This window comes from Carassius auratus, unplaced genomic scaffold, assembly GCF_003368295.1.
Source record: "Carassius auratus strain Wakin unplaced genomic scaffold, ASM336829v1 scaf_tig00008558, whole genome shotgun sequence".
In the NCBI taxonomy this organism is placed as follows: domain Eukaryota; kingdom Metazoa; phylum Chordata; class Actinopteri; order Cypriniformes; family Cyprinidae; genus Carassius; species Carassius auratus.
In genome coordinates, this window is record NW_020523957.1 from 86,989 (window position 1) to 113,102 (window position 26,114).

Genomic DNA, 26,114 nt, shown 5'->3' on the forward strand with positions numbered 1-26,114 from the left:
TGTAAATCATAATATAAAAATAAATACTGCGTTACTTATTTTAATTGCACAGATTTGTCTGAATTTCTCTTGAACAGCATGAAATAAACACCAAATAGGTGACTGAAGAGATAAAGGAATAAGATGTCCAAAACTGACCATACTATAAACCTGAATATCATTCAACAGCAGTAGAGTGATTGTGAAATTACAGTCCCAGCATGACAGTGTGTGTGAATGTGTGCCACTGCTGTGTGTGTGTGTGTGTGTGTGTGTGTGTGTGTGTGTGTGTGTGTGTCTGTGTGTGTGTGTGTCTGTGTGTGTGTGTGTCTGTGTGTGTGTGTGTGTGTGTGTGTGTGTGTGTGTGTGTGTGTGTGTGTGTGTGTGTGTGTGTGTGTGTGTGTGCGTGTGTCAGATCCTCCGCTGCTGTGTGTCTGTCTGCAGCAGTGTTCGTTTGACCAGCGCTGCAGTGTTGAAGGGGCAGATGTACAGATTGTAGTAGAACAGACAGTTACAGAAGAACAGAGGAATCAGAGACCACATCAGCACAAACAGAGACTCCTCCATCATCACCCTGAACACCTCCTGCCAAACACGCCGAGGGAGCGTCCTGCAATCACAACAACATCCCATCAGCCGAGAGAAATCACACACAGCAGTCCAGCAGCTCTCAATAACTGTGCTATTATAACTGATTGTCTTGTGTGTGTACCTCATCTGTCCTCTCTTCAACAGCGTCCAGAAGTAGTGCACATCCAGCGTGGACAGTAGCACAGTGTGTAACATGACGACGCGTGCCGTCCAGTAATGAACACTCATCCAGTGCCAGGCCACCGCAGACAGCAGCTGATAGGGCAACAGGAAGTACATCAGCAGAAACTCCACCCACTGACTCTAGCCCGGCCAATCCTGATGCAGCAGATGCAGAAAACAAGAGACAGTTGTGATTTTAAAGAAATATAGAAACCACCTTTTTTTTATCTCCAACAATTGACAGATGAGAGCGAGGTGAGAATTGCTAATATTCTTCCTCCAAACATTCATAGTGAACAATCTGCAAGGTCTGTGACACGTGTCAGTGGTCTGCAGATGTGCTGGAGAGGGACGCACCAGTGGTGTGTCCAGCAGACTGTCCTGGGAGCTTGGTGCCGGGCAGCTGGTGTGAATGAAGGGCAGGAACGTGTCTTCATAATCAAACAGGAACAGACACAGCATCGTCAGACGAGGAAATCTGCGCAAACTCAACAGCAGAAACAGAGTCTTCCCTAAATACAGATCCTGAACACACAGAGAGAGAGAGATGACGCTCAACAATCTGACCATCCCTGACGAGTGTACTTGAGTGAACTCTAAAAAACACATACACACACACACACACATATACACAGACACAGACACAGACACACACACACACACACAAACACATACACACACACACACACTTACATCAAGAGTTGCTTTCTTTTTTGGCCAAGATCATTTATTCGTTTATTTATTCCTCTCTCTTTCTCTCTCTCTCTCTCTCTCTCTCTCTCTCTCTGTGTGTGTGTGTGTGTGTGTATGTGTGTGTTCAGTATTTATTCCTCTCTCTCTCTCTGTGTGTGTGTGTTCAGTCATAGGTACCATGCGGGATCTGAAGAGGAAGGATAAGTTAGTTGAAGCGGCAGGAGACGTGTACGGTAAAACTCTGTCTCTGCTCACGCTGGACGTCTGAAGTGATGAATCTGTCAAACAGTGTGTCGACAGCATCAGAGATCGACATATAGACATACTGAGTGAGTACACACACACACACACACACACATCCTTTTGAATGACCCCAAACATTTGAATGTAATTCTACATAAAATAGTAGGAATGCACCGAAATGAAAATCTTGACCGAATTCGAAACTGAACAATTTTTTTTTTTGTCTTGCTTTTCAAAGAAAAAATTTATTACAAAACAACAGTATCTTAGTCTCAAACAGTCTCTTGCTGTCAGTGCTTGTAATGATTTTTGCATCTTTCTTGGACAAGTTCAGATGCTTACACACTGCTGACATGTTAGCTTCATTATAAAGAGTGCATGACTATGGCAAGCTGTTTTATCTTTAAATATTCCCAGCGTTACTCATCATAACTGCATTTTTACCAATAACAATGCCAGTTAGAGCGCTCTCTAAATCAGTTCTTTCTAGAAACAGTTATAATTAGAAAGCTCTACAAATACATTTTTACTAGTTACATGTCCCTTCTGACTTCCATTCATTTTTAATTAAAGAACTCTACAACAGAATTTCTACTAATAATTCCAGTTAGAGAGCTCCACAATAGAATCCTTCCTAAAACAATTCCTATTAGAGAGATGTCTAATTTAATTATTACTAGTAAAAAATCTAATTAAAGATATGTTTAATTGCAGAGCTCTGTAATTGAATTAAAGAGCTCTCTAATTAATTTGTTACCAGCAATAATTACATTAAAGTGCTCTCTAATTCAATTGTTACTGGTAAAAAAAAAATCGAATTAAAGGTATTTTTAGTTGCAGAGTACTCTTATTAAATTAGAGAGCTCTCTAATTTATTTGCTACTTGTACAAAATTGCATTAAAGACATCTCTAATTCATTTAATTTTTTTACAAATTTGTTATTAAATTTACACTCATTAACTTATTATTGCATACATATTTATAATATAATACAATACTGAGGTGCAGATAATTGCCACCATTTCCAAAACGTAGTATAAATAGCAGAAAATCCTACTATTTTAACATTGTTGAAAATAGCTATAGATTCTATTTAAACTGTGTAAATAGCATATACACAAAAATGCTTAAAAATTTTTTTTTAATAGTTAGAGTACAATTGTAGAGCTCTGTAACTAGATTTATTACTAGTAAGAATTTATTTAGAGATCTCTATAATTGCATTTTTATTAGTTAGAACTGAATTAGAGAGATCTCTAATCGAATTGTTACTAGTAAATATGCAATTATGATGATTGACGCTGGGAATATTTTAAGATAAAACGGCTTGCCATACATGCCTCTCACTCTCCAGTGGTTGCTATTTGATCGTATCACATCATTGTTTGGTGCAATTTATTAAGTCTTGCTTATTATGGTTTTTGCTGTTTTCAGCTGAATAATTTTGGTTGCCAAACATTCGGTGCTTCCCTATAAATGAGTTTAACTAATTAATCCAGCACAGCAACTATACAAGTAATGAAGAAGGTAAAGATGGAAGCTCCATCTCACTATGTTAGAGCTGTGAAGGTTCAGTCAAACTGTGATCTGTGTGTGTAGTTAATAACGCTGGCGTGGGTCTGGTGGGGCCGATTGAGGCTCTCAGTCTGGATGAGATGCACAGTTTCTCTGCACAGGCCCGGTGCACCCAAGACGCGATCTACCCAGATGTCCTTCACTGCGACGCCGGGACACCACGGACCGTGGGTGCATCCACAGCGAAGGACGCGAGCCGGGTCCCGGGCGACGACTTCTCCCCCTCCTGCCTTCGAGATCTCCATCCAGAACCGCTTCGCTCCCCTCCGCGAGACAGGACGCGACGCTGTGATCATCGGAGACTCCATCGTCCGACACGTAAGTGCTACGTTAGCCGAAGGTAAAGTGCACACTCATTGTTTGCCTGGTGCTCGTGTTCTCGATGTTTCTGCGCAGATACCCACGATCCTGAAGGACGACGAGAGCCCCAGAGCGGTCGTGCTTCACGCCGGGGTTAACGACACCACGCTGCGGCAGACGGAGATGCTGAAGAGGGACTTCAGGAGCCTGATAGAGACGGTTCGCAGCACGACGCCCGCGGCGATGATCGTCATGTCAAGACCACTGCCCACGTATCGACGAGGACACGAAAGGTTCAGTAGACTTTTTGCTTTAAATGAATGGTTGTTGTCATGGTGTAAAGAACAGAAACTGCTATTTGTTAATAACTGGAATCTTTTCTGGGAGCGTCCTAGACTGTTTCGCACTGATGGCCTGCACCCCAGCAGAATCGGAGCGGAGCTGCTCTCTGACAACATCTCCAGGACACTTCACTCCATGTGACTAGTAAGATAATTCTCAAATAACCATTATGATGAGTCTTGTTCCACCCGCTTAAATGATAAAAGTACTTGCGCTGTAAAAACTATTAAGACTGTGTCTGTTCCCCCGAATAGTGAGGTCAAAATATAAATATAATGTAGGATCTAAAAAAAATCTTATCGTAATTAAACCAGAAAAATGTAAAGTAAATGAACAAAAACAATTTTTAAAGTTTGGGCTCATAAATATTAGATCACTCACACCAAAAGCAGTTATTGTAAATGAAATGATCACAGATAATAGTTTTGATTTACTCTGCTTGACTGAAACCTGGCTAAAACCAAATTATTATTTTGGTCTAAATGAGTCTACTCCACCAAACTACTGTTATAAGCATGAGCCCTGTCAGACTGGTCGTGGTTGCAACAATATATAGTGATATTCTCAATGTTACCCAGAAAACAGAATACAGGTTTAACTCTTTTGAAATACTTCTGCTAAATGTTACTCTGTCAGAGATGCAAAAGAAATCTAATGTATCTCTTGCTCTGGCTACTGTGCATAGACCACCAGGGCCGTATACAGAATTCCTAAAAGAATTTGCAGATTTCCTCTCAGACCTTTTAGTTACAGTTGATAAGGCGCTGATCATGGGAGATTTTAATATTCACGTTGATAATGCAAATGATACATTAGGACTTGCGTTTACTGACCTAATAAACTCCTTTGGAGTCAACAAAATGTCACCGGGCCCACTCAACGTTTTAATCATACACTAGATTTAATTATATCGCATGGAATCGATCTTACAACTATAGATATTGTACCTCAAAGTGATGATATTACAGACCATTTCCTTGTATCGTGCATGCTGCGTATAACTGATATTAACTATATGTCGCAGCGATACCATCTGGGCAGAACTATTGTTCCAGCCACCAAAGAAAGATTCACAAATAACCTGCCTGATCTATCTGAACTGCTATTTGAACCCAAAAATACACATGAATTAGACGAAATTACTGACAACATGGGCACTATTTTCTCTAATACATTAGAAGCTGTTGCCCCGATCAAATTGAAAAAAGTTAGAGAAAAACGTACTGTACCATGGTATAACAGTAATACTCACTCTCTCAAGAAAGTAACTCGTAGTCTTGAACGCAAATGGAGAAAAACTAACTTAGAAGTTTTTAGAAATGCATGGAAAAACAGTATGTCCAGCTATAGACAGGCTCTAAAAACTGCTAGGGCAGAGCATATCCACAAACTCATTGAAAATAACCAAAACAATCCAAGGTTTTTATTTAGCACAGTGGCTAAGTTAACAAATTACCAGACGCCACCTGATTCAAATATTCCACCAACGTTAAATAGTAATGACTTTATGAATTTCTTCACTGATAAAATAGATAACATTAGAAATACAATAGCGAATGTAGATTCTACAGCATCTAACACTTCAGTTTCATCCATCGCACCCAAAGATAAACTGCAGTGCTTTACAACCATAGGACAGGAAGAGCTAAATACACTTATCACTGTATCTAAACCAACAACATGTTTATTAGATCCTGTACCCACTAAATTACTGAAAAAGCTGTTATCTGTAGCCGAAGAACCGCTTCTCAATATCATTAACTCGTCGTTATCTTTAGGTCACGTCCCAAAACCATTCAAGCTGGCAGTTATCAAGCCTCTTATTAAGAAACCAAAACTAGATCCTAGTGTACTGGCAAATTATAGGCCTATTTCAAATCTTCCATTTATGTCTAAAATTTTAGAAAAAGTTGTGTCTGCTCAATTGAGCTCCTTCCTGCATAAAAATGATCTGTATGAAGAATTTCAGTCAGGTTTTAGGCCCCACCATAGCACAGAAACTGCACTTGTTAAAATTACAAATGACCTGCTCCTTGCGTCAGATCAAGGCTGCATCTCATTTCTAGTCTTACTTGATCTTAGTGCTGCTTTCGACACCATAGATCATGACATACTCATAGATCGATTACAAAACTATACAGGTATTCAAGGGCAGGCTCTAAGATGGTTTAGGTCCTACCTGTCCGATCGCTACCATTTTGTTTACTTAAATGGGGAGTCATCTCATTTATCATCAGTAAAATATGGAGTGCCACAAGGATCCGTCCTAGGTCCCCTTCTATTTTCAATATACATGTTGCCCCTTGGTAATATTATTAGAAAATACGGAATTAGCTTCCACTGTTATGCTGATGATACTCAGCTATATATCTCAACGAGACCAGATGAAACTTCCCAATTATCTAAGCTAACAGAGTGTGTTAAAAATGTAAAAGATTGGATGACAAATAATTTTCTCCAATTAAATTCGGATAAGACAGAGATATTAATTATTGGACCAAAAAACACTACACAGAATCTTGTAGATTACAATCTGCAACTAGATGGATGTACTGTTACTTCCTCTACAGTCAGAAATCTGGGTGTCATATTAGACAGCAATTTGTCTTTTGAAAATCATATTTCCAATGTTACAAAAGCTGCATTCTTCCATCTTAGAAACATTGCCAAGCTACGAAACATGTTATCTGTTTCTGATGCAGAAAAGCTAGTTCATGCATTCATGACCTCTAGACTGGACTATTGTAATGCACTTCTAGGTGGTTGTCCTGCTTCTTCAATAAACAAGCTACAGGTCGTCCAAAATGCAGCAGCTAGAGTCCTTACGAGGTCAAGAAAATATGATCATATTACCCCAATTTTACAGTCTCTGCACTGGCTACCTATTAAGTTCCGTATCAGTTACAAATTATCATTACTTACCTATAAGGCCCTAAATGGTTTAGCTCCTGCGTACCTAACTAGCCTTCTACCATGTTACAACCCCTCACGCACCCTAAGGTCACAAAACGCTGGACTTTTGGTAGTTCCTAGGATAGCAAAGTCCACTAAAGGAGGTAGAGCTTTCTCACATTTGGCTCCCAAACTCTGGAATAGCCTTCCTGATAATGTTCGGGTTCAGACACACTCTCTCTGTTTAAATCTAGATTAAAAACACATCTCTTTCGCCAAGCATTCGAATAATGTATCTTTTAAATTGTGAGTGTAGTTGCATCTGATCAAAGGTGCATTTTTATTCATTAGCTTGGGTTAAACTAATTTTACTTTGTTGGATCAGCAGCTATGCTAATGATGTCTGTATTTTGTTTCTATGTTTCGCCACGGGATTTACATCCCGTGGTAACTAGGATTTACACAACCTCCAGTCTGGATCCAGAACACCTGAGAAGAGATGATGCTGACCCTAAGAGGACCTCAGATGATGCTAACCCTTTATCAACAAACAGAACTAACAATTATTGCTAAATGTGTGACTGAATCATATAATAACTTAATTAATAATATTGATAGTTCATCGTCTAGCTGACTACGTCTTGTATTATTATTATTATTTTTTTCTAAAATCCTGTCAAATGTGCACAAACTACTAGCTACTACTAAATATTGTAGAAACATAATTTTCTGTAAAGTTGCTTTGTAAAGATTTGTTTTGTAAAAAGCGCTATACAAATAAACTTGAATTGAATTGAATTGAATTGAATTGAGATGGAGCAGGTGTTCGAGACCAATTTCTATGGTGTTGTGCGCATGATTAAAGAGGTGATGCCCGACATGAAGAGGAGACGCTCCGGACACATCATCGTCATCAGCAGCGTGCTGGGCCTGCATGGTGATACGCTCACACACACACACGCTCTGAGCTCTCGGGAGCATCTGCTGAATCACACACAAGTGGAAACCCCAAACAAATCAGACTCATGTTGTTCTTCACAGGTGTGGCGTTTAATGATGTTTACTCTGCGTCAAAGTTCGCCACGGAGGGACTGTGTGAGGGTCTTGCCATCCAGCTGATGAATTTTAATGTCTAGTGAGTCTCAGTATTTGCCATTCAACTCACACTCCTCATTTCCTCTTCCTGTCATTTGATTTTACGATGATAAGTCATGTGACTTAAGGTTTCTGATGGCCTTGGACTCTTTTTTTTTTTCGTGATCAAAAGCATGAACACTAGATCTGTGCTGATGTCTCTCACTTCAGTCTGACGTATTTCCCATCTCTCTGTGTGTGTGTCAGTGTATCGTTGATCGAGCCCGGGCCTGTAAACACTGAGTTTGAGCTGAAGCTGATGACAGAAGTCTCTAAGAAGGAGTTTGTTGGTGCTGATCCAGAGACGCTCCATCACTTCAGGTCCTGCTACCTGCCCACACAAGTCAACCTCTTCCAAGGCCTGGGACAAACACCTAAAGACGTCGCTAAGGTGAGAACATCAACTCATACCCGTTCACAATATCACTGTTTTCACTTTCAGAATGATTTCCTTCCAGATTATGAACAGTTAATACATTTGCAGGGAATAAGATCCACCCAACCTCACAGAGCTCAAGTGTTTATTATATGATGTGTGTGTCTGCAGTGCACTAAGAAGGTGATTGAGTCGTCACGGCCTCCGTTCCGTAACCTGACGAATCCTCTGTACACTCCGATCGTGGCACTGAAGTACGCAGATGAGACGCGCAGGCTGTCTGTTCACACCTTCTATCACATGCTGTATAACCTGGGAGGAGTCATGCATGTTACCGTGAGAATCATGAAGTTCTTGAGCTTCGGATGGTTACGGAGAAGATCCATCTCACCAACCTAACAAACACTCTCACACACACATACACACACGCACTAGCAATATCACCAGCCTAACACACACACACACACACATGTACTCTCTCTCTCAAACGCATGCATACTACTGTACCAACAGAAATATGTATTTCTATCTTTGAACAGATTAAATTCTAGATGCACAAATATTCTGTTAGAGAAATGTTGATTATCTTTGTAGCTTTCAGAGTACGAGCCTCATATGAGATGTTCAAGAATAGTTTCTGATTGTATATAAAGCACTATATTAATGTAGATTTCTGATTGAAACTGAATGTTATTTCTAGAGATATTTGAGTGATAGCTGTGTGGCTCCTTTCATATAAAGCTGTTGTGCTGGTGGAGAAATAATAAAGCAGAAAAGAGCATCATTTCAGAAGAAGAGATGCTGATGAAGATGTTCTAGTGATCAAGCAGCAGATTGAAGCTCTGAAGCTCCTGAAAGACTGAATTAGAGCCAGATCAACTGTGTTCAGCAGTGCTACCCCTTGTGAAAATTACATAACTTAATTGTATTTAAAATATCTAATTCATGGTAGTATAAGTATACTAAAAATAAACTTTCATGTCCGGAAATATGCATTTCCGCTTAACCAGCTTCACTCATTAGATTGACTTTATTTCTGTCATACATCTAGAGAAGCTCTTCTTGAGAATTAACAGAAGTTAAATGTTGATATTTGATAAATTTGAAGTCACCATTGTGGTGATCAGTGTTTAGTTTAGTTGCGATCTTGGTCCTCATGCTTCTTGTGTCAGCTAATTCCAATACAGACTTTAAGTATACCAATTTATAGTGTGCCACAAATATATTTAGTTACACTAAAGTACATACAAATAAATTGTGCTTAAGTATACAATTGTAAAAACAATTTTAATAAAAAAAAAAATCCAAGAGGTGAAAAAAAGGGTGTTTACCAATGGCAAACAGTGAATTATAGAAACCTTAATAGATAGCTTAATCTAATATGTAGATATGGTCTTTGTCTGTAAAATATCTTGGAAATGGATATTATTGGTTGAACATACTCTAGGCTTCAGTAGATACACATACCTCAAGAACAGAGGCAATCAACAATTGTTAAAAAGACATCCCAATACAAATAACTAACAATAAATGACAACAATTTTTTTTAATGAAGTCCGCAAACAGCAAAACAATCATGTTGTCACAGTGCTGATGTGCTACAGAACAGGCAGGATGACAAATAATACCACGAAAAGCAGAGTTCAAACAGAAAAGGCACACAAGTGCAGGGTAACATTCACAAATCACAGACAAACTAGAACCCAAGAGACAGGAAATAATATTGGGCAGATAACGAGGGGCAGACAGGTGAGCACAATGAAGGCGATTAACTAACAGGAACAACCAAAAAAGGACACAGAGGGAGAAACCCTGATCAACAGTCCACAGGGGTGTGACAGATTGCCTTTCGGAAGGGGTGACCTCGCACCATGGAGACAGAGGGAGGAACGGGGGAAATGGAGACTGTAACGGCTCAAGTTAAAAATCATAATTTGTGTTCTATTGAAGAAACAAAGTCAGCTACATATTGGATGCCCTGGGGTAAGCATATAAACATAAAATTTTCATTTTTTTAATAGTCCCAAAGTAATTCTGTATTTCAGCAAGCAAGCAAAAAAAAAAATGTTGCTTCTGACTTGAGAATTTACATGTATATAAAATGTTGTTAACAAAATAAGATTTAGCATATTTAGTTTTTATGTAAATGAATTTTTTTTTTTCAAATTAACAAATATGAATTTTTATATCAATATTTTCAGTAACCAATAAGGAAAAGCCTTTCTACAAAAATTTAATAAGATGTCATACAGTTCTGGGTCAGGGCATGTGCATTATGTAAATATAGTGTTTTCAGTGTTTTCCCATAAGCAACTAATTAAATTAACGTGCTACAACTACAGCCCTAGTTTTCTGACCTGCTGTACCTGAGCTACCATTTGTGCACCTATGTTGCACACCATAACCTTTTAATTTATTTTTATACTTTAATTTCATTTAACTAAAAATGGTATCTGATGAAAAAAAATAATTCTAAAATCAATAAATAGAGACTGCCCAAATATGGTCAGGGTCAGGTAAGCGTGAGATACTTTCTAGAATTCTCTCCTTCCTTTTTCAAGTTTGTTACAGACAGTTTTGTGCAGTATGTTTTTATAATAAAGGAAAATTTATATCAATGAATAATTATTCAAAAGATAAACAAGTCATAGGTTATGCACATAAGCACAGCACATGACCTTCTGTATTACCCATGACTGGAAAACCACACTACCTCTATAGTAAACAATGATATGCTAGTGCTGTCTGAATTGGTACAGGAAATCACATACAATATGTGATAAGCACTGCAACTCAAACATCGTATAGAAAACTGCAACTTTTCTTTGCATGTGGACATGTCGTGCACAGAGACACAGAAGAATTCAAATAAACCTTAAATCCAGCGTAGAGGGGTTCAGTGAATGTAGTGTTGAATGTGTGTAAGTGTGTGAGTGTGTGAGTGTCAGAGATTCTGTAGAAGGACAGAACACCAGCAGACACATCCACATACACTCCTACTCTATTAATGGATGGATAGACAGCAGGTAAATCAGTGCCGTTATTATTGTGACGGAGAGTGAAACTTTCAGGACTGCAGTAAATACTCCAGGATTTGTGATCATTTCCAAACCAACAGTCATGTTTTGGTCCTTTTCTGCCAATCCCTTTATATGTCACTGATATTTCAGCAAATCCGCTCCATTCAGTCTCCCAGTAACAGCGTCCAGTTAGACTCTCCACACACAGAACCTGAGGAACATCAAATCTCTCTGGATGATCAGGATACGGCTGATGATCTTTCACATGTGTGGTTTTCCTGTTCTCATTAGACAGAATGAGTCGAGTGTGTGCTGTGTTTGGATCCAGTGTGAGATAACAGGCATCTGAACACAAGAAGAGTATCAGAGTGGAAAAACAGAGTAAAGTCAGGGTGTTTTGGCTCGTTTCTTTCTGACACCTCTTTTTTTAAGGGTTAAGACTAACTTAGTGGTTAGGTTTAGAATTAGGTTAAGGTTAGACACAGCTGTGATGGATAATGTTAGGTTACAGGGATAGGGACTGCAATTATCAAATTAATTTATTCACAAAGATAAACATAAGTGTGTGTGTGTGTGTGTGTGTGTTTGAAGACCTACACTTCCGTAGTCCTGCCGTCATCCTGATCTCTCCTCCATGATCCACACTATAAACACACAAACACACATAAATATATGTCTGCATAATTCACACACACACGTTCATTATGTCAGTATTAGTGTTTGACATACTTGAGTTTCTTCAGTGTATAGTCTGGATCCTCCAGTTTGTGACTGAGCTGCTGGACTCCTGATGGTCCTGGGTGATTGTAGCTCAGATCCAGCTCTCTCAGGTGTGAGGGGTTTGAACTCAGAGCTGAAGACAAATAACCACAGCCTTCCTCTGACACCATACAGCCAGACAACCTACAGACACATAACAGACATATCATCTACAGACACTCACAATCAGATAATCTACAGACACACACAGTCAGATCATCTACAGACACACACAGACAGATCATCTACATACACACTCACAGATCATCTACAGACACACAGACAGATCATCTATAGACACACAGATAGATCATCTATAGACACACTCACAGATCATCTACAGATACACAGACAGATCATCTACACTCACAATCAGATAATCTACAGACACACACAGTCAGATCATCTACATACACACAGACAGATCATCTACAGACACACACAGAGATCATCTACATACACACTCACAGATCATCTACAGATACACAGACAGATCATCTACAGACACACAGACAGATCATCTATAGACACACAGATAGATAATTTATAGACACACTCACAGATCATCTACAGATACACAGACAGATCATCTATAGACACACAGATAGATCATCTATAGACACACTCACAGATCATCTACAGATACACAGACAGATCATCTACAGACAAGCAGACATATCATCTACAGACACACAGACAGATCGTCTACAGACACACACAGACAGATATCTACAGAGACAGATCATTTACAGACACAATCAGATCATCTACAGACACACACGGATCGTCTAAAGACACATAACAGACAGATCATCTACAGACACTCACAATCATATAATCTACAGACACACACAGTTAGATCATCTACAGACACACACAGAGATCATCTACATACACACACTCAAAGATCATCTACAGATACACAGACAGATCATCTACAGACACGCAGACAGATCATCTACAGACACACAGACAGATCATCTACAGACACACAGACAGATCGTCTACAGACACACACAGACAGATCATCTACAGACACATAGATCATCTACAGACACACACAGACAGATCATCTACAGAGACACAGACAGATCATCTACAGACACACAGTCAGATCATCTACAGACACACACAGAGACAGATAATCTACAGACACAAACACGGATCATCTACAGACACACAGACAGATCATCTACAGAGACACAGACAGATTAATATATATACAGACACAATCAGATCATCTACAGACACCAGAGACAGATCATCTACAGACACAGAGACAGATCATCTACAGAGACACAAAGATAGATCATATACAGACACACAGTGACATATCATCTACAGAGACACAGACAGATTAATATATATACAGACACAATCAGATCATCTACAGACACCAGAGACAGATCATCTACAGACACACAGACAGATTAATATATATACAGACACACACAGATCATCTACAGACACAGAGACAGATCATCTACAGAGACACAGACAGATCATATACAGACACAGTCAGATCATATACAGACATACACAGTCAGATCATCAACAGAGACACAGTCAGATCATCTTCAGACACACAGACATATCAACTACAGACACACACAGTCAGATCATCTACAGACACACACAGTCAGATCATCTACAGACACACACAGTCAGATCATCTACAGACACACAGACAGATCATTTACAGACATACACAGTCAGATCATCTACAGAGAAACATTTACATTTACATTACAGGGAGAGAGAGCCTATACAGTTCCAGTCGAGGCACAGTTTTATTCAAAAGGTGGGGACTCAGTGTTACAAGACCCTAACAGTGAGCCCCTGGATGAGCACCATGTGAGAAGGGTGTCATCACCAAATGCCCTCGACCTTCCAGAGCACCTCAGGCAGTCGTTCACTTCTGCAAGCGAAACACTCACAGAACATCAGCAAGAGATGTTAATAGATCTACTGAATGAACACCAAGAAGTTTTTGCAGCAACTGATGATGATCTGGGGAAGTTCTCTGCTCTGCTCACAGCATTGACACCGGAATGGCTAAGCCTGTTCGACAGCCAGTGCAACGTACCCCTTTAGGATTCTGGAATGAGGAGGAAACACATCTAAAAAAAATGCTTGAAGCAGGTATTGTGATCCCCTCAAACTCTGAATGGGCATCCCCTATTGTCCTCGTAAGGAAGAAAGATGGTGGGGTCCGTTGGTGCGTAGATTATAGCCAGCTTAATGATCTTAAAATTAAAGGGGGGGTGAAATGCTATTTCATGCATACTGAGTTTTTCACACTGTTAAAGAATTGGATTCCCATGCTAAACATGGACAAAGTTTCAAAAATTAAGTTGTATGTTTGAAGGAGTATTTCTGTTCCAAAAATACTCCTTCCGGTTTGTCACAAGTTTCGGAAAGTTTTTTTCGAGTATGGCTCTGTGTGACGTTAGATGGAGCGGAATTTCCTTATATGGGTCCTAAGGCATGTCTGCCGGAAGAGCGCGCGCTCCCGTATAGCAGAGCACTGAGAGCACAACAGGCATTCACTGATCAGAGCGAGAGCGTCGCGAAATGTCACAAAAGGAGTGTGTTTTTTGTTGCCAGGGCAAGACAACCCTGCACAGATTACCAAAGAAAAAACAGCATTAAGGGACCAGTGGATGGAGTTTATTTTTACAGAGCATCAACGGAGTTGTGCAAGTGTTTGTGTTTGTTCCCTGCATTTCGAAGATGCTTGTTTTACAAAGAAGGCCCAGTTTGACGACGGATTTGCGTATCGTTTATTTTTGAGGATGATGCAATCCCAACGAAAAAGGGTCACGATCGTGTGTTGGAACCGCAGGCGGTGAGTAAAACTGCTTCAAATATCTCTGCCTCCTTGTTAGTGCGTCCCTTCCCATGCCGGAGACCCGGGTTCGAGCCCCGCTCGGAGCGAGTCGTTGCTGATGCTGCTCTCCTTCAGTTTCAGCCTCGGGATCTGATTCTGGATCATAAATAAACGGCTGAATCTGACTGTAAGCCATGGTTTGTTTTGGATGATGGTTTTTCCTCACGATAATGTCACAGCTTCTAAACGCTCTCAGCGCAAAAGCTTACTCGCGCTCGTGATTCTTTAGCTCCGCCCACACGTCACGCCTCCAGTCAGTCGTGTTTTTCCGGGAAAAATCGGTACAGACTATCTTTCTCTTATTAATATAATAAAACTAAAGACTTTTTGGAGTTATGAAGGATGCAGTACTACTCTATAGGTACTCAAGATTAACAGGATATTGAGTGAAAACGAGCATTTCACCCCCCCTTTAAGGATGCGTATCCCCTACCAAAAATAGAGGAATGCTTTGATGTGCTGGGTGGTGCGAAGACATTCTCGACACTTGACCTTCAGTCAGGATACTGGCAGATTGAAATGAATAAAAAAGACAGATCCAAGACTGCTTTTGTGACAAGGTATGGATTATATGAGTACACCAGAATGCCATTTGGATTGTGTAACGCACCCAGCACCCAGCCATGGAGTTGATTCTACGAGGGTTGCAGTGGGACATGTTGCTAATATACCTGGATGACATAATCATCTTTGGTGAAGATGGGGAACAGTATCTTGAACGCCTTGCAGAGGTTTTTCAAAGGTTGCAGGACTATGGACTCAAGCTAAAGCCCTCAAAATGCCAGCTGTTAAAGGACGAAGTCATGTTTCTGGGTCACATTGTGAGCAGCGAAGGAATTAAGACCAATCCTTCCCTCATTAATGACGTTAAGGGCTGGAGGACCCCAACCAGCATCCAGGAAATTCCAGTCTTTCCTGGGTCTTTGCAATTATTACAGGAGGGTTGTTGCCAAATTTGCTGAAATAACTGCACCCTTGACAATGCTACTCAAAAAGGGGACTCCCTTCTCCTGGGAAGAGGAGGCGAAAAAGGCTTTCGAACATCTTAAAAGGAGTCTCACGACTGCACCCATCTTGGTTTTCCCAATTACATCAGGACAGTTTGTCTTAGACACTGATGCATCAAACCAGAGCAGTGGAGCAGTGCTTTCACAGTTACAGTGGGGGGGAAGAGAAGGTTATCAGCGGTACTGTGTCACACGTAAAGAACTCCTAGCTGTTGTTAGATTTACCAGACAGTTCTGCCACTATTTGCTGGGGTCTAACTTCATACTGAGGACGGATCACAGCAGTCTAACTTGGCTATACAGGTTTAAGAGACCTGAAGGCCAACTTGCTAGGTGGCTTGAAGAACTTAGCCAGTACAACTTTGTCATCGAGCATAGGGCAGGCACACACCATGCCAATGCTGATGCACTGTCCTGAAGGGCACTGGGTGAGGGATCTTGTGACTGTTATCAAGCAGGAAAAGAGCTGGAGAGCTTGCCGTGCAAGGGCTGTCCATTCTGTCGAAAGCTGCACCATCAATGGGCCAGATTCGAGGAAGATGTTGATGATGTTATCCCCTTGGCGATAAGACGCACACACTCCATTGATTGTCAGAAAGAGAGCAGTTGCACTAACACATCCAGTCATGTAAATGAAGTAGGTGTTGACAATCCAGGTCCTTCCACAAACTGGCTGCAACCACTGGACCTCAAAAGTCTCCGGGAAGAACAGTTAGCTGACCCAGACCTTTCAATTCTCCATAAATGGATGTCTGATGGTTCCTTGCCTGCAAAAGAAGTCGTCATGATGCTGAGCCCAGCAATTCGCAAGTACTGGCTGTGTTGGTCCCAAATGGAGATGAGAAATGGGATCCTCTATTACCATTGGGAAAGTATTACTGGAGGTATGTCTCTGCGCTTACTTGTTCCTGCTTCCCTGAAGAATGAGGTTCTCCAAGCCTGTCATAATCCAGCACAATCAGGTCATGCAGGGGAGGAAAGACACTCATGCGCCTCCGCAGTCGTTACCACTGGTACAATATGGGAAATGATGTACGCCTTTTCATCAAGAAGTGTCCACAGTGTAGTTGCTGTAAGATCACCAGTCCAATGGGAAGAGCCAAGCTCCAGAACTACCAGGCTGGAGCACCTATGGACCGACTCCACCTTGATGTCCTAGGACCATTTCCAGAATATAATTCAGGCAACCGTTAGATTCTCGTTATAATTGACCAGTTTACCCGCTGGGTAGAGGCATTCCCTATTCCATAACAAGGAGCTGAGACAACCACAAAGAGATTGGTGTTTGACTTTATTTCCCACTTTGGAGTTCCCCTTGAAATTCACACTGACCAAGGACGGAACTTTGAGAGCTCACTGTTCAACGAAGTTTGTCGCCTGTTACAAGTCACCAGGACCCGGACCACACCATACCATCCAGCATCAAACGGACAAGTGGAAAGATTCAATAGAACATTATTGCAGATGATACGGTGTTACGTGGATCAAAGTCAACGGAATTGGGATGAACATCTTCCCCTACTCACTGCGGCGTACAGGAGCACTGTGCATTCAGCAACAGGCTTCAAACCAAACCAGCTGATGCTGGGGCAAGAAATTTTTTCCAGCCACATGACATCTGGTTAAGGACAGCTGAAGTTACCAGGAAAGCAAGAGAAACACCTGAGTTTGCTCATGAACTGCAAGCTAACCTGCAAATGGCTCATCAAGTGGCGCGTCAGAACTTACACTCTGCTCAGATTCGGCAGAAGAAGGTGTATGACTTACGAGCCAGTGAGAGAGTACTGCATCATGATCGGTTACAACCCTATATAAGTGAACACATCCCTACTTGGATGCAGCGGATGCGACGGAAATACACCGACACTGAGGAAGGCTCGTTGGTTCCAAAAACTGCCCAGAATCCTGTAGTTACTATGGCAGAGGCATCAAATCTTTCTCCCTTCAAAAACTCTTTGTCAAAAGAGCCTCAGACTCTTCTCACCATGGATTCTAACAGTGATCCATATCATTGTGGAAAAGAGGGGACGAAGACAAAAAGGGGGCACCTTTTTCGGGCCCCAAGTCGTTATATGGACTAAAAAATAAAAATAAAAAAAAGAGAAGAGAAGAGAAGAGAAGAAGAAAAAAAAGAGAGAAAGAAGAAAAGTAACTATTCACCCTGTAAGTTTAGTTACAGTTATTTTATATGTTATAATGAGTTCTGTATTGTCCAATTAGATGCTGTTACGTCATTGCACGGGGACTAGTTTTACTGATTGTTATGTTCAGAGTTAGTATGCTCGCAGGTTCTGGTGCAGATGGTTGTAGTAAACCCATCAGCACTGGGCAAGAGCATAACCCCGCTGTTGTAAATCTATACTTTACTAAGTAAAGTTCCTTCAACGGATTATCTTTTGTTGTGTGCTTCTCTCCACGCCTCCACGGACACTGATAGACTAACGTTACAGACGAGAGCACAACATTATCTAATGACACAATAAACAAGCTGATGTTGTAATTGCACATAGTAAATGTCTGGCGGATCAATCTAAAATTAATCTGTAAAGTGCTACAGGACATCATTCAACATTTGCTTGTTTCAGACTCTGTGAGCATCTTGGTTTGAGAGTAGGAATGAGAATTTTAACTGCTTTAGTAATATAAGCATCAATACACTAAGCTAATCGACAATTACACTTGCACACATTAATATGCTAGATGTGATGTGCGCACTAGATGTGACATGATCATGCTTCTGCCACTTGATCTCTGCTGACTGTCTCAATGCTATGTCTTATATGTGCTTCAATGTGGCCTTTGCATGATTATCCTTGGTGTCAATTTTCTCTAGTTTATTGCTTGACCTGCTTTTATGTCTTTGTAATTTGTGCCTGCTTGTCTGTTTCAATTTTGTATCACCTTGTTTGTTTGTCTAAGCTCTTGCTTAAGCCTTGTTTTAATTGTAATGTATTTATTGATGTATGCCAATTAACAACTGACTGGGGACTACATCTGGAAATTAGCCGTAGAGGCTAAAGCTGCTCTTTTCATTAAAAGAGGTTGTCCACATTACTATAAACCAATAAAAGAAAAGAAAAGAAAAGAAAGACACAAAGCTTTGTGCATGTTGTTTGCCAATTAGAACTGAAATAGATAAATATAAAATTAGCTTTTTAAAACAAAGAAAAGAAGATGGTTAGTACAGCTGGAAACTACATTTGTGCAGTGTGCACATGCCAAACATTTAAAGAGCCAGTAAGATGAAAATTCTAAGCTTCCTATCACTGTTTATAAGTCCTGTACATTAGGTTTAAATCCATCCAAGGTTAAAAAACATTGTCATTTTTGTCAAAATATCATTTTAAAATTACCTCAATTCTCAGAGATCCCCAAACAGTTCGCGCGAAGCTGTTCAAAAGATTCAGTTTCCTTAAACCCCACCTTTCGGTAGCATACTGTGTTCTGATTGGTCAACTGACATAGTCAGGTTTGATTGGTTGTTCCGCACACAACTTCATGGTAAACAATGCGTTAGCATCTTTTTGAGGTGAATTATGTCTTATTCCTCTCATCGCGAAGCAAACAGTAAAATAAAAAACTTGAACAGTCTCGCTGCTTTTTCTTGTGTGTGGGTGTATTCAAGCCACGCGCTTCAGTTTGAATCTGAATAGCGCGTTCAGCGCGGGGGCATGGTCACATTAGATATAATGAAGGGAGACGTGAGACATCGCGTTGTTTTCATATGGTTTACTTTATCACAGAATATCTGTTTTCGGCAGCACTTGTTTAGTCGTAAAGTAGACATGTCAAGCTTTCTATAGATATCTCTCTCATGTCTCTTCGTTGAGTATTCACTGAGTTACACTTCATTTTAATGACGTGTTTGTAAATGAAGATCAGCGCAGACAGGCTGCAGACAGCACACATAACTAATAAAACGCTCGGGAGAAAACAAACACATAACTTCATAATCATACTTCGCGTTGTGATTCGGAGATGATCGTTGGTCTAAATAAAGTTGGTAATGAACCCTCTTTTATGGCCAAACGCTTTGAAAATCCCGCCTTGTACTCACTGAGATTAGAGAAGCAGTCATCAGTGAATGTTGTGGACACAACAAAAGGGATTTGTTCTACTGCTCTGGTATTGTGGTAAAAATGAATTCTTCTGATCTTCATTCTTTGGCAGTGAAAATAAAACAAACTTGCCTTTACAATTAAAAACACACTGTCTCCTCGACTTGACGCTATCACACCAACCAGAGCGTCTGTGTGGGGGGGTGGGGCAGGTCAGAGTTCCGTTTCTCCCAAGACGGTAGGCGGAGATTATTATGCAAAGTGTTCCTAGTGACGTACATAGAGATGGGCAAAAGATTTGAAATCTATAACGACTCGTTTCAGCGATTCAGAGTTGACTCCTTACTTTAAAAGCCAATAACTTTATAAATCGTGTACTTTTTGGTTTAATTACTTTGCACATTGTTTACACTGATGGACAGCTACATCATACACTGTAATACAGGTAATTTTTGATTTCCCATCTGTGTGGCTCTTTAATCTGATTTTAAGCTTGTGTCACATAAACTTGCCTATCAACCCAATCAATTTAATTAGCATTCATGTAAACATTATGTTTGGATTCATCAAATGGAATTAGATTAAATTCTAATTTAAACAAAATGTGACCATGTAAACATGCCTATTTTATACAAGAGTTCCCTTTATATGTTTTATTCTAACAAAAGCTTTTTTTATTATTAAATAGGGCTGGCTCAATACCACTTTTTCAAACTGATACCGATTCCGATACAAAAAGAATTGAGTATCTGCCAATAATGATATAGATCCGATACCGATGCAGATTTTTTTAAATCAGTGCAGAATTTATATAACTCTATGTGTAGGCTGATCATCAATATTTTGTAAGTTAGACTCAATCTACTGAATATAGATAGCTTCATTATAAAAATAAAAAAAATACATATATAATCATAATATATGACAAAAATACTATTATAAACTAGGTTCATTGATAATTGTATAGCAAAAGTTACTCTAGAAAAATAATGAGTGCACAATAATTCTATGAAATCCTAAAGGTTCGGTGAAAAAAAAATGTGGGTAACATGAAAGTGAATAAGTTTTGGACTAAATCTGGTAGGCCTACACATTATTCTTTGCATTTTTGTAAATTACTTTCATGAAAAACGAGTAATATATTTATATGTCAATATACACTACAGTAGTCAACATTTCAAGCGGATGATCAAAACCATTCATCAGAACCATTCATCGAACGGTTAAATTTTACCGAACGGTTAGTTCGATTAGATAGTAACCGAACGCAACGCACAGTTTGAATGCTGAATGTAGGATGACAGACAGCCGCAGAGGAGAGAAGAATTTCCGTGAACTTGACTTGAATATTCATCTGTACCTCACATTAAACTATGGAACGGTCTCAGAACACTTGGAATATAGTGCATGAAAACCTTATTAATATATATTGTGCTATATAATGTTTGTGACTTTTGTAGGGCTTAATAATAACACTGAATAGCACTTTTTTGTATTTGTCTCGTCTGACCGATACCCCGATCCAGCAGAAAATGCCAGTATCGAAGCGATACTGATACTGGATACTAGATCGGCGCACCCCTACTATTAACTGAATAAAAATACACTGGAATTGCAAATTTTAAGCAGCAATTTAATTCAAGCAAATCAACAATAAGAATAAACAAATTTTACTCTGCACTTCAAAAATGAAGTCTTACATGGAGTTTTTCACTGGTTCTGATTTTAGAAAACTGAATGAAAATGTTGTAATGTATAATAAAATAAATGTGCTTCTATTTCAAATAATTAAGCCTTATAAATGAATATTTTAAAGTGCCCCTATTATGCCTTCTGTAATATTACCTTTCATGCAGTGTGTCACGTAGCTGTATGTTAACATAAACTATCTGCAGTTTTGATGCCAACAGTGCACGATACATAAAGTTATTGTCTTTCAATCGCCTAATCGAGTCATCAGGAATTTGAATCTTATTCTGTTACAGCTCTACGTCACAAAGTAACACATTTTCATTATGTCTGCCCACGTTCTATGTCCCCAACTTGCCCACCCTCAAACAGTAAAATTTCCATGTGGTTAACATCATGATGAGAAGACGCTGTATCCTACACTAGCGGATCTCAATTCCAGTCCTCGCGACCCCCTGCTCTGCACATTTTGAATGTCTCTCTTATCGCTACAGACATTTGTTCTTGTCGAGTGTAAGTGCCCTGTGAAGTGGACATCACAGGATATTCTGCCATGATTTCAAATAGTTTTTATTCACAGAGGTATATGATGTCACACCTATCCATGTCAGGATCCTGCCCTGACAAGCTTGTTTGTACTGTCTTTGTTCAATGTGTCTTTGTTTATTTTGTGCCTAAGCACATGGTTGTGTCTCTTGTGTCTGCCACGTGCTCCTCTTGTCCCACCTCCTTGTTTTCCCTGGTCACACCCCCTTGTTTAGTCCTCATTAGTCGGAGTGTTGTCACCTGTCCCTCATGTTGCTGTGTGCTTTCCTTTCTATTTATTGTGATCTATTCCCTCATGTGGTTGCCGGTTCATTTTGTGTGTGAGTTAGTGTCTGCTTAGCGTGCTAGCTGTTCCATACTAATAGAGTTTTTCCCTTGTCAGTTTAAGTCTGGTATTTGTTAGTTTAAGTTTATCTTGTCACTGTTTATTCTAGTCGTCTAGTTTAAGTGTTTCTTTTTGTTTGGATCTCACTTTTAATTTGACTTGAGTTTGACTTGTTCTTTAAAGTATTTATTTTCCCTAGGTCATAGCACCCTTGTCTGATTTTTGCCCAATTTTTATTATTATTATTATTATTATTGTTGTTGTTGTTGTTCTCATGTTGTCTTAAGTCCTGTCTAGTGTTTTGTGAGTTCTGTCTGTTCCTGTCTTGCCTGCTGCCTTCTCCCTGGTCACTGGGTCTCCCCGCCTGGAGGTCTGAGGTGTGTGGCTTTACCTTCATAGCCAAGTGCCCTTGGTTCCTGGTGCTGTGGTCTGGTCCCTTGCACAGCCTCCTCTACAGTCCTGCACTCGGTTGTCACCCAGAGCCCCCCTCGGCGGTCATCCCCCCCCATCTGCCTGCTCCACTGTTGTATACCCAATCCTACTGTCTGGACTGTTCAAGCCACTCCCTCCTACCGTGCCTTGTCTTATCTGTCAATAAACGTTCCTTGTTCTTTCTGCATCTGGGTCCTCTCCCTCAGTAACCGTGACAATCCATGCGTGAAGGTTGCGCAGCCCAAATCTGTGAATTAATGTTGCAAAGTGAAGTACACTTCAACAGATTTCCCCTGCACAGGGAGTAGGGAGCAATACACACTATGTAGAGACCTTGTCAATCGGAACACAGTTCGTGCACGGAGCTCACTTCTAACGAGCTGATTATCTGAATCAGGTGTATTAACAAAGTGTACAGAGCAAGGGGGTTGTGAGGACTGGAATTGAGTACCGCTGTCCTATGCTGTGATGTATTAAATTTGTTTTTATCACATCTTAGAATTACCACAAACTTGTTAACACTTGACACTTACCACTGAGAAACATTATGATCCAGTCATGCTTGCAAATCAGTCTCTTGTTGATCAGCCAGTTCAACCATTTCATCATCAAACTCTGGCTCGAATTAGTAAGGTACAATTGATACCATCTTTTCTATGTATTGACAAGTCTCCAGGGCTGTCATTCTGTTATGGCAATGGGCGTTTCATTTCTGACATGCGCTGTACACGGTAGAACAATCCAGAGCCAATCTCAGTTTTATGAGACTCATAAAACAATATTAGCAACCTTAAAAAGGAGAGAATACATATTCACTGTGCGTTTTTATTAAACACATACCAGTTAAAACATACCTCAGTATCTGCAGCTGACAGTTTGGACTCTTCAATCCGTCAAAAATAAACTTTACACCAGAGTCCTGCAGGTGATTGTTACTCAGATCCAGCTCTCTCTGGACACAGTTTTGAGGATTTTAGAGCTGATGACAAACTCTCACAACACTGAGCAGTGAGATTACAGACAGCAAGACTGAAAGAGAGAAGAACACACACATCAACATACTGATTATCTATAGGCACACTTTAACATTATAACTGGCTGACTGTAAATTACCTCTTATATGTTTTTAAATACCTTAGTATATGCAACTGACTTGGATTCTTCAGTCCACCAGATAGCAACTTCACTCCTGAATCCTGCAGGTCATTGTTACTCAGATCCAGCTCTCTCAGGACACAGTTTGAGGATTGAAGAGCTGATGACAAACTCTCACAACACTGTTCGGTGAGATTACAGCCATAAAGACTAGAAGAGATTAAATAATAACAAATCAAATTAAAACCATAATAAGAAAACAAGAAATACATGCAAACAAAATACTCAATTGTCTAAAACAAACTCATGAGTTTATTTAGGAGAAAACCTTGAATTTAGGAAATGGTTCATTTTAAATGTGGTAGATTCATTATTATATATGTTTCATTATGTTCTAATAACTGAACACTCGGAAGTCACTGGGAATTCACTGGGAATTCACTGGGAATTCACTGGGAAGTCGTGGCCTAATGGTTAGAGAGTCGGACTCCCAATCAAAAGGTTGTGAGTTTGAGTCCCGGGCCGGCAGGAATTGTAGGTGGGGGGAAGTGCATGTACAGTTCTCTCTCCACCTTCAATACCACGACTTAGGTGCCCTTGAGCAAGGCATCAAACCCCCAACTGCTCCCTGGGCACCGCAGCATAAAATGGCTGCCCACTGCTCCGGGTGTGTGTTCACAGTGTGTGTGTGTTCACTGCTCTGTGTGTGTGTGCACTTCGGATGGGTTAAATGCAGAGCACAAATTCTGAGTATGGGTCACCATACTTGGCTGAATGTCACGTCACTTTCACTTTTTTTTCACTCACAGAGCTTTTCTACAGTTGATCACAGCTGGTATCAGTCTTCTTCTCCCCTCATCTGATGTGTTGTATTTCTTGAGGTCCAGCTCATCCAGCTTCTCCTCTGACATCTGAAGCATGTAGGAGATTGTTGAGCAGTGAGCAGGAGAGAGTTTCTCTGAGTGTTTGTCTGATTTCACAAATTCCTGAATCTCTCTGGACAGAGTCTGATCTTTCACTTCCAGCAGACAGAGGAACAGATTAATGGATTGACCAACTGAGAGATGTTTTTTAACTTGTTCATGTTGCTCATTAATTTCATGTACGTACAGCTCATCATTATCATTTAGACTCTTGATCCTGTGTTTAATGTACTGTGTGGTTATCCCGATGCTCTATGAGCTGTTCACTCTGTGTGTCAGTAGATCCTGTAAGAGTCTCTGATTGGACTCCAGTGAGATGCCCAGCAGGAATCGCAGGAACAGATCCAGCTGTCCATTCTCACTCTGAAGAGCTTTACTAATTACTCTTTTGTACAAATTATGCAGCGAATCAAAACATGCTTCTTTAGTGCTCCTAATGTGGTTGTAAAACACATAGAAAGCAGCAAGAAACTCCTGAATGCTCAGATGAATGAAGCTGTAAACTTTCCTCTGATTAATCACAGATTCCTCCTTAAAGATCTCAGTGCAAATCCCAGAAAACACTGAAGCGTCAGTGATGTCTATGCTGCTCTCAATCAGGTCCTCCTCATAGAACATCACATTGCCCTTCATCAGCTGTTTGAAAGCCACTTCAGAAAGTTTCACAATCACTTCTCTGTTGGACGGCAGGAGTTTCTCTGGATCTCTCTCTTCATACTTCTGCTTCCTCATGTTGATCTGAATCAGCAGGAAGTGGATGTACATTCCAGTCAGAGTTTGAGGAATTTCTGCACTCAGATCTTCTTCCAAGAGCTTCTGAAGCACAGTGGATGAAATCCAGCAGGAGACGGGGATGTGGCACATGATGTGGAGGCTTCTTGCTCTTCTGATGTGTGAGATGATTCTACTGGCTTGATGCTCATCACTGATTCTCTTCCTGAAATATTCCTCCTTCTGAAGCTCAGTGAATCCCTGAATTTCTGTCAGACGGTGGATTTTTTTTCGAGGCGATCTGATTGGCTGCTGGTCTGCGGAGAAGAAAAAGACCTTAGAGAAAATATATGCACATGCTCATAGGCTTG

The 26,114-nt window shown here is 40.2% G+C and overlaps 1 protein-coding gene and 2 pseudogenes across 1 annotated transcript; 1 reads left to right on the forward strand and 2 right to left on the reverse strand.

Moving 5' to 3' along the window:
- Positions 1-340: 340 nt before the first annotated feature.
- Positions 341-1,323, reverse strand: LOC113072149 (bifunctional apoptosis regulator-like). Its single transcript, XM_026245274.1, has 3 exons — positions 1,090-1,323; positions 692-873; positions 341-589 (listed from the first exon to the last, which is right to left on the reverse strand). Exons 1-3 carry the CDS (start codon positions 1,300-1,302, stop codon positions 391-393), a joined length of 594 nt encoding a protein of 197 aa, XP_026101059.1. The 5' UTR covers positions 1,303-1,323; the 3' UTR covers positions 341-390.
- Positions 1,324-1,594: 271 nt separating this feature from the next.
- LOC113072150 (retinol dehydrogenase 8-like) lies at positions 1,595-9,167 on the forward strand (annotated as a pseudogene).
- A 653-nt stretch (positions 9,168-9,820) lies between these two features.
- Positions 9,821-25,987, reverse strand: LOC113072148 (NACHT, LRR and PYD domains-containing protein 12-like; annotated as a pseudogene).
- Between the last annotated feature and the right edge of the window lie 127 nt (positions 25,988-26,114).

Bases quoted from the DNA above. Each gene is read 5' to 3' on its own strand.
- LOC113072149 (XM_026245274.1), bottom strand. From the start codon at position 1,302: ATGGTCAGATTGTTGAGCGTCATCTCTCTCTCTCTGTGTGTTCAGGAT. The intron at 874-1,089 runs GTGCGTCCCTCT...TGGCCGGGCTAG, and splicing joins GTCTGCTGGACACACCACTG to AGTCAGTGGGTGGAGTTTCT. The intron at 590-691 runs GTACACACACAA...TTGTGATTGCAG, and splicing joins TTGAAGAGAGGACAGATGAG to GACGCTCCCTCGGCGTGTTT.